The sequence below is a fragment of the Pteropus medius genome, unplaced genomic scaffold (genome assembly GCF_902729225.1).
Source record: "Pteropus medius unplaced genomic scaffold, Ma_sr-lr_union100, whole genome shotgun sequence".
NCBI lineage: Eukaryota > Metazoa > Chordata > Mammalia > Chiroptera > Pteropodidae > Pteropus > Pteropus medius.
The window spans coordinates 5,426,492-5,438,650 of record NW_024349803.1 but is presented as its reverse complement, the minus strand read 5'-3'; the positions used below and the strand labels follow the sequence as shown (position 1 = coordinate 5,438,650).

Below are 12,159 nucleotides of genomic sequence, written 5' to 3'. Positions count from 1 at the left end.
AATTGGCTTACACAGTTGTGGGGGCTGGCTGAACAAGTCTGAAATCCCTATTCCAGGCCATCAGAAAGGGCAGGTTGGAACTCTTAGGCATAAGCTCTAGTTATAGTCCAAAGGCAAAATTTCTTCTTCCTCAGAGAAGCCTCCGTTCTCCTCTTAAGGCTTTCCAGCTAATTGTATCAGGTCTACCTAGATTATGGAGGACATTTTCCTTTATTTTTTTTTTAACAGCTTCATTGAGATATAATTGATAAAGAACTGTACATATTTCATGTATATAATTTGATGAATTTGGACATATGCGAACATCTGCGATACCATCACCACAATCAAGTAGTAGACATGTCCAACGCCTCCCAAAGTTTCATTTTCTTTGTTTTTCCTTTGTCATTAAAATACTTAACACGAAGTCTACCTTCCTAACAAGTTTTAAAATGCATAATACTGTATTAACTACAGGCACAATGTTGTACAGCAGATCTCTAGAACTTATTCATCTAGCATGATGAAAACTTTATATCCATTGAACAGCTACCCAATTCCTTCCCACCCTCCACCCCACCAGCCCTTGGTAACCTCTATTGTATTCTCTGCTTCTGTGAATTCAACTGTTATAGATACCTCATAAAAGTGAATTCAGGCAGTATTTGTCCTTCTGTGACTGGCTTATTTCACTCTGTATAATATCCATTCATGTTATCACAAGTGACAAGATATTCTTTTTTAAGGCTGAATAATATTCTACTGTGTGTATATACCACATTTTCTTTATTCATTAATCTGTCTATGGACACCTGAATTGTTTCTATATCTTGGTTATTGTGAATAGTGCTGCAATGAAAATGGGAATGAAGATATCTCTTTAAGATTCTGACTTGAGTTCTTTTGGATTTATACCCAGAAATGGGATTGCTATATCATATAGTAGTTCTATTTTTAATTTTTGGAGGAACCTCCATCCTGTTTTCCATAGCTGCTACATCATTTGATATTCCTACCAACAGTGTACAAGAGTTCCAATTTTTCCATATCCCTACCAACAGTTATTACTTTTTGTAATTTTTTATAACTTTTCTCCTAACAGACATGAGGTGATATCTCATTGTAGTTTTGATTTGCATTTCTCTGATGTTGAACATCTTTTCATACACCTTTTGGCCACTCGTATATCTTTTTTGGAGAGCTGTCTATTCCAGTCTTTTGACCAGTTTTTTATTGGGTTATTTGGGATTTTGTTTTTTGTTTGTTTGCTGTTGAGTTGTAGGAGTTTCTCATGTATTTTGGAAATTATTCTCTTATCAGGTAGACAGTTTTCAAATATTTTCTCCAATTTTGTAGAATGCCTATTCATTCATTCTTTGCTGTGCAGGATATTTTTATTTTGATGTACTCCTATTGTCTATGTTTGCTTTTGTTATCTGTGCTTTTGGTATCATATCCAAGAAATCATTGCCAAAAATCAACATCAAGAAGATTTTCCCCTATGTTTTCTTTTAGGAATTTTACAGTTTCAGGTCTTATGTTTAAGTCTTTAACCCATTTTGAGTTGATTTTTGCGTACAGTATAAGGTAGGGATGCACTTTCATTTTTGCACATATATGTCCAGTTTTCTCAACTCATTTGTTGGAAAGATTACCCTTTACCCATTGTGTAGTCTTGACACCCTTGTCAAATATCAGTTTACCATTTATACATAGGTTTAATTCTGGGCTCTCTATTCTGTTCCATTGGCCTATAGATCTGTCTTTATGCAAGTACCATGCTGTTTTAATTACTGTAGCTTTGCAATTTGTTTTGAAATCAGAAATGGTATCTTCAGCTTTGTTTTCTTTCTCAAGATTGCTTTAGTAATCTAAATTGGAAAAATTCAGCACTCTTTCATAGCGAAAACCTTAGCAAATAGCTATGGAAGGAATATGCCTAAACATAATAAACATAAGCCATATATGATAAGACCACAGCTAACATTGTATTCAATTATGAGAATTTTAAAGCTTGTCCACTAAGATCAGAAACAAGACAAGGATGCCAACTATTGCCACTGCTATTCAACTTAATACTGGAAGTCCTAGCCAGAGCAATTGGATAATAAAAAGGAACAAAAGAAATCCAAACAGAAAAGGCAGAAGTAAAATTGTCTATTTTCAGGTGACATGATCCTATGTGTGGAAAATCTTAGACTCAAAAAGAAAGAAAAAAATCTAATAAACATATTAGTGAGAACTAATAAACATATTCAGTAAAGTTACAGAATACAAAATCAACATGTAAAAGTCCGTCACGTTTCTGCACTAACGATGAACCATCTAGAAAAGGAAATTAAGAAAATAATCCCAAATGGATAAAGATGTGATGTATAGGTGTGTACGTGTGTGTATGCATGTATACACCACAACTGGATATTATTCAGCCATGAGAAAAAAAGAAATCCTGCCATTTGCTACAACATGGATGGACCTTGAGCGCTTTGTGCGAAGTGAGATAAGTAAGGCAAAAACAAATGCTGTATGATCTCACTTATATGTAGAATCTTAAAAAGCCAAATTTTCAGAAACAGAAAGTAGAATGGTGGTTATTAGGGGCCGCGGGATGGGAAAACCAGGAAGATGGTCAAAGGGAACAGACTTGCAGTTAGAAAATGAATAAGTTCTGGAGATCTAATGTACAGCGTTGTTACTATAGTTAACAATATAGTATTATATACTTCACAGTTGCTAAGAGACTAGGTCTTAAATATTCTCACCACACACACACAAAAATAATAATAATAATTACGTGACCTGATGAAGGTGTTAGCTAATGCTACCACGATAATCATATTGCAATATATAGATGTGTCATGACATGTTCTACACCTTAAACTTACACAATGTAATATGTCAATTATAGCTCAATAAAAAAAGTAAATAATCTTATTTACAATAGCATCAAAAAGAATAAAATACATAGAAATAAACTTAACCCAAGGAGATGAAAAACTGCACACTGAAAACTACAAAACACTGATGAAAGAAATTTGAGACACAGATAAATGGAAAGAAATGCCGTATTCATGGATGGAAAGACTTAATATTGTTAAAAAATATTCATGCTACCCTAAAGGTTCAATGCTATCTCCATGAAAATTCAATGGCATTCTTATAGAAATGGGAAAAAAAAAACATCCTAAATCATGTGGGACCACAAAATATTTTTTTGTAGACATTCTCATTATGCTACTCACTGAATATATTTTATCTTTTATTTTTGAATTAGTTGATATTCAATATTATTTTATATTAGTTTCAGATATGCAGCACCAGGGGTTAGATATTTATATAATTTATGAAGTAAGACCCCTGATAAAGCTAGTACCCACCTGGCACCATACATAGTTATTACAATATTACTGATTATATTCCCTACACTGTACTTTATATCCCTGTGGCTATCTTGTAACTACCAATTTGTACTTCCTAATCCCTTCACCTTTTTGAGCCAGCTGCCAAATTCCCCTCCCATCACAAAAGCTTAAAGTCAACTGATAATGAACTGGTTAATCATGTCTACAAAATACTTTCACTGCAACACCTAGACTCATGTTTGATTAAATAACTGTATCCTAGCCAAGGTAACACATAAAACTGGCCATCACAAAAGGCTGATAAACAATAAGTTGGCATAACAGTTGAACACACCTTTCTTGTAGTAGGTTCAATGCAAATATAAAGCAAGCATAGATTGGAGTAACCCAATCTCTCACTATGCACCTAGCATGCATTTTGCAGGCAAAGCTGAGAACCCCAGGGACAAGGCATATACTGCTGCTTTTGTATCCTCTTTTTGTGGGAATAGTGAACAGCTTCTCTCTGTTGCTTGGTGTGTTCACTGAGCTTTGGAGGATTCCAGTAGTTTACAGTTTCAATCAAAGAATTGGACTCGTACACAAAACAGACTAAGGGGACCTTGATTCTGAATTCCTGCTTTAGAGGCTGGGTAGCATAACAGAAAACGTATCCACTATGGCACCAGATACCCGGATTCAGATCCATATTTGTCACTTTCTTAGTGTCCAGTTGAGTCACTTAACCTCTCTAAGCCTGTGAATGACGCCTGAAAATGGCAGTTATGTGTGAATGGTAATAATAAATTGTCATTTCAGAGTTATTGTAAAGGATTAAAGACCATAAACACAATCGACCTGGGTTCATAAAAGACAATCACAAGTAAGACAAACTAGGTAGCTTAGCTTCTTTCAGTTCAAAGATACCTAGTGTTAGCGGTGGTTCTTGAGAAACTTACTTCACCCCTCTGTGCCCTGGTTTCCTCATCTATATAATAAGCATAATGGTAAATTGTTCTGGAGATAAGGTGAGTTCCTATATATGAAGTGATCAGAACGGTATATAGTAAGTCTGGTGCATAGTAAGCACTATGTATGTTTTAATTATTATAATTTGCTGTTTGTGTGGTAGTGGTGAAACTAGGGAGGCAGGAAACCTGGATTTTAGTCCTAGCCCTGCCCTGGGTGAACTTGCAGAAGTCACCTCACTTCTCTGCCATCAATTTCCCGCTCTGTAAAATGAGGGTATCGACTAGACTCTGTGTCGAGCTCAGACATTTTAAGATTGTCTACCTCAACTCCACTGTAAGCTGTAAGAACTCAAGAAGGCTTTCTGGCTTGTGGATGGTTTAGAGCTTCTGAACTCTCTTACAGATCTGTCAAGGCTTCCTTACTGATTCACACCACGACCCGCTGCCTCTGTCTCGATCCTTCTGTAGGGCAGTTGATCTGTTTACTTTCCACCAAGACGTGTTTCTCTGTCGGCCACATCAGAGCTGTTACCCGCCAGCTTCATGGCAGTGAGAGAAGGAAAGACAGGGTTTTTATGTTTCTGCCTCACTGTGTCTTTCTTCCTTTGGGATCCCTTCTGAAAAAGGTCAAAACAGAATTCTGCAACTGCCATGATGAGAAATGCCAGCTGATTGGAGAAACAGGGCCTGCATAAGTGGCAGTGCCTGCCCCCAGAAGGCCATGACTGGAACCTTGTCGAGCCTGACTCATCTTCCAGCCTGGGGAAGTTCAGTGATCACTCCCTTTCTGCCCCAGAGAGGGCACATTTCGAATATCTTAAATGTTGTGTTTGGCAGGTGGAAGGTGGGACAGTAACTAAAGCATGAAATTTAAAAGAGGGCAAAGAAGTATAAGTAATTTTGCTTAAAATTTTGTGACAAACCAGAGTAATATGTACTTCTTTTGTCTATATGTACTTGCTTTGTTTATATTCTACTGTAGCTAGGGAGGCAGGAAAATCTACACCCCTTCTCCTAAAGGAAGGGACTCCTACCCTCTTTCTCAACACAGGGGAGTGTTAAAAAGGCTGCTTCCACTTCCTTCCTTTTGTTTGCTTCTGCCCTTAGCCTTTTTATTTGCTCCTCCCCAAAGGTAGAAGAGTGAGTATGCGAGTATGCGTTCAGACTCAGGCATCCATGCCTGTATTTACTACCAGGCAAACTTATGAGCCTTAAAGTAGGGTCTCAGGGACCACCTCACTTTTTCTATGTCCAGGCCCAGCAAGCTTTCTTATATTTTTTGCTCCAGGTAATAAATGAGTGAGAATCAGAATCAATAAGGCGAGACTGGCAAACCTGGCTGTAAGTTAACTGCAGATCCATTGACAGTGTTCCGCAATGTGAGGTTCACAACGCACATCCTGAGCTGTTTTTCCAAATGACTGAATCATTGACTGTTTCCACTGTCCATTAGAATAAATGAGATAAACGTCATCCTACCTGAATTCAAAGGGGTTCTCATCACTCCTACCAAAGCTACTTTGTATTACTTGGCATTTCAGCTAGAATGAGCTAAAAAGTCTTTCATTGACTTTATTTAGCATCCTATGCAACTACAACTAGTCTTAGCATCTCAAAGGTAGAAAACAGTTCAACAAACACCCCACTGAATCATCTTTAACATTCTTTTTTTTTTTTACTTTCCCTACTACAGTTTTTGCGTGTACTCTTAAAGTTTCCATTTATTTCCATCAATAAAACAGATTATTTTGGTTTTGGACAGGTATAACTATTGGTAAATGCTTTCTTTGTTATGCCTTTATTACTTCTTCTAAAAATTATGTTTTTCCCCCTTCTGGAGTCAAAGTAAATTGAAATATATTTTCCTATGACAATGTCTTAAATAGTTCTTAGAGCAGATTATGCTCTAGTAACCTCAGTGGCTGAAAATGACAGCGTTTTGTTTCTTGTCCACACACATGCCCTTCATGAGTCTCCTGGGGACTCTGCTGTGCCTTTCCCTCATTTAGGGACTCAGTTTGACAAAACAGCTACTACCAGTAGTTTACTTTTAGCATCTACCAATTGAGTGAACATATCATGACCAAAAAGTTAGTGTAAATTGAGTAATGATTTTAACTGAATTTTAGTTGTTATTCCCCAATTTTCTGGGGTCAAACTTTCTTTTAAAATCTAAATAAGATATCTTGAATTCTAAGTCCATGTAACTGCAAAAGCTGGCCACCCTCCCCAATATGTCTGTGAAGTCCCGCTCCTAAGATTCATCCGTTAAGCTCTCCCTCCGCAGTCCTGCTCCCACCCAATTCTCAATCACTGTGTGGGCCATCTCACCCTGCTCTCTGGTCTGCTTGTCCCAAAACATGGACACAGCCCCTCTCCTTTATTCTCCAAGTCACCACCAGCATACTGCTGTTATCAATAGCAGGTTTCCTGGAGTCTCAAGGATGATGACAGAGGGGAAGTAAAGAGGGGCATGGAGGAGAGAAATATGTAAATAACTTGAGCTTGAAAATTAGACATCACAGTTTCCAAATTTCCTTGCCTATCTTTTACCTTCTCCCACTACAATGCTAGGCCCATCTTCAGCCTTCCGATGAATCCTGCCCTGATTGTTTCTCAGCCCATGTCCTTGAGCCCCACTTTTGTATCTCTTATTACAAAGAGAAAGCTCAGCTTCACCATTATTTTATTCAGCAGAGCAATTTAGCTCCCTCTGTTTTAACCTCTTCCATTCTGATTGATTCTAATTCACTCCGTTTCATAACTAAAGGCCTTATTAATACATTTTATGAGCAAAATAATCTACCAAAGACTCCACATTTGAAGAGTAAGCAAAAGCTGAGAAATTAGTTTCTCTTTAGAATGCCTCAAAAAAAAAAAAAAATCTTAGCAAATGCTTTTGATTCTAACCAACCTTATATTAGAGAAACTTTAAAATACAGTAAACGTGAATATATAAAAGGTAAATTTCAGAATTTTAGGAATAAGATCATGGAAGACCTTGGCTGACCCATTAATCTATATACATTTTGATTTTAAACCGGAAATGAGCGCGAATAGTAGATGATTGGGGAGTACAAGGGGGCATGGAGACCAGCGAGGAGGCTGTCGTAGTGATGCAGGCGAGAAGAGGAGGGGAAATGGAGAGAAGTACTGGAGTCAAGCCATATTTAGAAAACAGAATGGACAGCAGTTGGCATGGAAGAGTGAGGGGCGAGAGGAACATCAGGAACGATGCCCAGTTTTCTCTTCGTAGCAACCGGATGAGTGTTGGTACAATTCACTGAGATAGAAAATAAATGAACAGGAATAAATGTAGGGGGAAAATTATGTTTCATTTTGGAGATTTCATTTTAGGTCTGTGAGGTATCCTACAGGATCAGAGAAAAGATTTATAAGTCAGGTTTTCCAGGCAGGGCTGGCCAATGGGGCATGTGTCCTGAGGGAGGACCAGACTGCCTCTTTGAACCCTAATATTCCAAGGAAAACATCTGAATAAAAGGTCTCCTTTGCCGCCTTGATCTTATTTGATGTCTGGGACTTCCTTGCTGCAAATCACTGGTTTAAGATGTAAAAGTAGTATCTAAAGTACTTGAAACCTTAGTCCAGCCTCCACCCTAGAAAAAACTTGCTTTTCACCTAAGGACATGTGACCAAGCAGAGGGATGGCTGTTGATTTAATCTGAGTCACTCTACAAACACTGTTAGAGGGAGCCTCCTTGTTAGAAGTAAACATCTTATGTGTTATGGATACCTGATAAGTACTAGTGTGACTTACCTGTTACCATCTTCCATCCATTTTAAATGTGGGTACAGTTAAAGATTTCACTTTTTTGCCTTCTTACTCATTTTTGTTAACATCACTCTTTTGACTTCAGAAAAAAATCGAAAAAGAAAATGTGATTCACACAATCCCATTCAAATCATTATACATAAGCTGTCATTGTAGAAGCTATAGACATGGACTCAGGCATCTGATCTTAGCCATAAAGCAGGGATACTATATACTATGAGGAAAAGAGCACTGGAATTGGAGTCAGGACACTTGCCTTCAAATTCTAGGTTTTCATTCACTTGATGGTCTCTGTGGTAAGTCACTTATCTCCCTTTTGGTATTACTGGCCTTATCTGAAAAATATTCAAATCGTTAGTCACTGCTGCATCACTGGTTGCTTGCAGATGGTGGCGAAAAGGCCAAGTAAAGGCTGTAGAAACCAAAGGAATATTACATTCCACATGCCACAATCCTAGACTGCTGGGCTTTTGTTCCAGACCAAGCATGTTTCATCGGCTCTTTCTCATAATGTTTGTGCTGCTGCCGTGGATGCATTCTTAATTGAAAAAATATATATATATATTTTTTCTCTTATAGTGCATAGTATGGGACTGGGACTCCAATGGCAAACATGACTTCATTGGAGAATTCACCTCGACATTCAAGGAGATGAGGGGAGCAATGGAAGGGAAGCAGGTATGTACTAAACCACTCATTGTATTTCCACCGACATTTTTCTCATGATACACTCAGCTAAACCTGAACCACTGGAGGCAAGATATCAACATATGATTAAGTGCGGTGAGAAGAAAGCATGGCAGGATTTGAGTATCTAGCTTCTAGTACTAGCCTAACCCAGAGCAATTGGTGTGACCTTGGACAAGACACTCCCACAGTGTGGTGCAGTTTCTCCATCAATAAAATGGAGAGGTTAGATGAGAATATTTCTGATTTCCTTTAGCTGTGTAGCCTTGGACAAGTGACTTAATCTTCTGTGCTTCAATTTTCTCATCTAAAAAAAAAATAAAGATGATAATTGTATGAATTTAAAAAATTTTCTGAAGATTTTATGAAATGGTTCATGATATACAATTGCCAAGGTGCCTAGCATATAGCATTTCCAAAATATCTGCTATTAGTAGTGGTATTCTTTCCAACTCTACATTTCAATGGCTTGGTGACATTAATTACACATTTAATGCTTTGGAAAGATTATTTGATTCCTCCAAATTTTTATTATGGGTACCATATCTTTATCTAGTTCCTATCTTTATCGAGTTGATATCAAGACATGTACCCAAACACTTCCACATACCACAGGAGCACATAGGGCTTTCATTGCATCACCCAGAAACCTAAATCTCCTCTGTGTTTCTCTCAGGCATACATACTTTCATACACACATATATATCAGTTTATCAGTCAGTTGCTGTCATCTGGATTCTAGCCCTGTAACTTCTGCTCTTACCTGTTCAGTGTTCACCTGCCCAACTTCCACCTGCAAAACCTGAATCTCTTTGCCTGAGGGCTTTCTCAAGCTTCTGGAGTCTGACCTACCCTTGCCCACAGTGGGCTAGAAGTGGCAAAACTTCGAGGTGTGTTCTATGTGGCTCCCCAGCAGGAATAAGCTTTGGTTGTCCACAGTGATAACTGACTTGATAATGCACCTCTTTTTGACTGCCTCCTCTAACTCAGTTCCCCACTCCTCTATTGATGCTTCCTAATAATACCTCACAGATGAGCTACTTGCACTTAAATCCTTGCTTCAGGGTTTGTTTCTGGGGGAACTCAAACCAGGATAACTGCTGTTCTTACTCTGTGGCTCACTGTCTCCATGGAGCAGCAAGGAGTGACAGCAAAGCTCTCAATGGCTTCAAGAAAGGTCTTTTTCCATAGCGATAAGATCTTGTGCCTTGCCTGATCAGAAACGTTGATTAGTGATTAGAGAGGTCAAAACTCATTTTTCACATCTCTTTTTTTAGGTATAAAGTCAAGCTATAACCAGACTAGATGGAAATAAACTAATATTCTTTAGAATTAAAAGCTTAATCTGAATCAGACCATTTGTTGAATTACATACTTTTGGTCTAGAAACTCAAGGCTATACTTTTTGCATAGTTCCCACAAAACCTGCTATATATGCTCTACCGTATACTAGGCATCACAAGAAACTTGTCAAGCACACAGAGACCTTCACCCACAAGCAGGCATACAGAGTTTCAGGACAATTAAAACCAACACTAAATTATCAATTAAATCACTATTAGGATAAAAAGGAATATAGCCAGAGAAGTTGCTCCATTGAATGTCCTGGACCAGGCCCTACTTTACTAATAAATCAATGACAGTTGTTGATAGCACCCACTAGAGCTCTAAAGAGTTCCTCAAAGTTTTGCCTGGTTCTCCTCTACAAATAAAAATAGTCAAATCAATAAATATGGGAAACATTTCATCTTTAGGTTCTATGAGGGCATTAAAAGTAAGATTGTAACATATATCAGAATTGAAGAACATCAATGCCTGATGCATTCAAAGAAACAGATAAATCTTTAAGTCTCACTGAAGAAATGTTACTTTATGTTACTTTATTTTTCAGTATCACTGAGATTCAGAAAGGTTTTATTTCAACTACTCAGCCCCTCTTTTGATACATTGTTCTGTGGGAACTGTTCCCTTATTTATTGATTCAACTACTATTTATCGAGGAACACCTGCTAAGTGTCAGGCACTAGGCCAAGTTCTAGGTGTCCCATGACTGTGCATCAGAGTAAAATATAAACACAAATCAAGTAAACAACAAAATAAAAATGCAATTTCAACTTGTGACAAATGGTATAAAGAAAAACTGAACCTGTGTAGTTATAAAGATGTGGTGTAGAAGAGATAGTCTGAAAAGGTAGCATTAAATTGAGGGCCCTAAAGATGAAACAAAGTCAACCACGTAAGGGAAAAGCAGTTCAGGCAAAGGCAATAGCATTGCAAAGTATTGAGTCAGGAAAGAGCTTGGTGTGGTTAAAGCTCTGGAAAGAGTGTAATGTATCTAGAGCAGAGAGGGGAAGGGAGCCACGCATGAGATGTGGTTCTGATAGCTCAGAGAAAGGAGTTTGGGAGTTTCTTCTAAAATGTGAGGAGAGCACACTAAAACTGTGCTCTTCAATACAGTAGTCACTAGCTACAAGTGACTATTTAAATGTAAATTTCAATTAATTGAAATTTCAATTCCTTAGTCATGCTAGCCACTTTTCAAGTATTCAATAACCTCATATGGCTAGTAGCTTCAATATTGGTTGGGGCAAATAGAGACTATTTCCACCATTGCAGAAAGTTTTACTGGACAGTGCTACAAAAGAGTCAGGCTAGAGAATGACATGGCTGGTTTTAATTGTTTAAAAGATTACTTTGGCTATTCTGTGGATGATCAATAATAAAGAGACAAGAGAGTAAGGCATAGAGATCTGTTAGGAGACGAATACTATAGGCAAGATGAGATAATAATGACTTAGACTAAAAAAGTGATAATAGAGATGGAGAATAATGGAGAAATATAAGATATATTTTGGAGATAGGAGCTACAAGATTTGCTGAGGGATTAGATATGAGGGGGAAGATGTGAAGGGTAGGAAAAGGATGACTCAGGAAGAGAAGGATGATTGTCGATTCCTTTTCTTGACTGAAGAAATCTGATTTCAGGGAGGATCAGTTTGTGAGGATGGTTTGAGAACTGAGTTTGGGGATATGGTACTCAGAGGAGAGGCTTATCTGGAGATGTATTTTTGAAGCCACAAACAATGAGAGGGTATTTAAAGTCAAGAAAATGGATGAGTACACTTAGGGAGAGGATAGAAGAGAGGATGGAGAAGGCTTGAACTCTAAGGAACTTCAATATGTAGAGTCAGAGATAAAGAGGAGACATTATGTCTACGACCATGCTACCCTGAACAAGCCCGATCCCATCTGATCTCGGAAGCTAAGCAGGGTCGGGCCTTGGATAGGAGACCACCTAGGAAGACCAGGTGCTATAGGCGGAAAAATAATTCAAAAAATAAATATATAAGGGATCGTAAGCTGACAAGGTCCTTGCAATCTGTGAGGT

General features: G+C 37.9%; 1 protein-coding gene across 2 annotated transcripts in view; it reads left to right on the top strand.

Moving 5' to 3' along the window:
• CPNE4 (copine 4) overlaps positions 1-12,159 on the top strand; it is a 412,001-nt gene that overhangs the window by 360,076 nt on the left and 39,766 nt on the right. For both annotated transcript variants that reach the window (XM_039837137.1, XM_039837136.1), the window contains one exon: positions 8,664-8,762. In XM_039837137.1, coding sequence (XP_039693071.1) covers positions 8,664-8,762 — 99 coding nt within the window. The remainder of the gene's footprint in view (positions 1-8,663; positions 8,763-12,159) is intronic.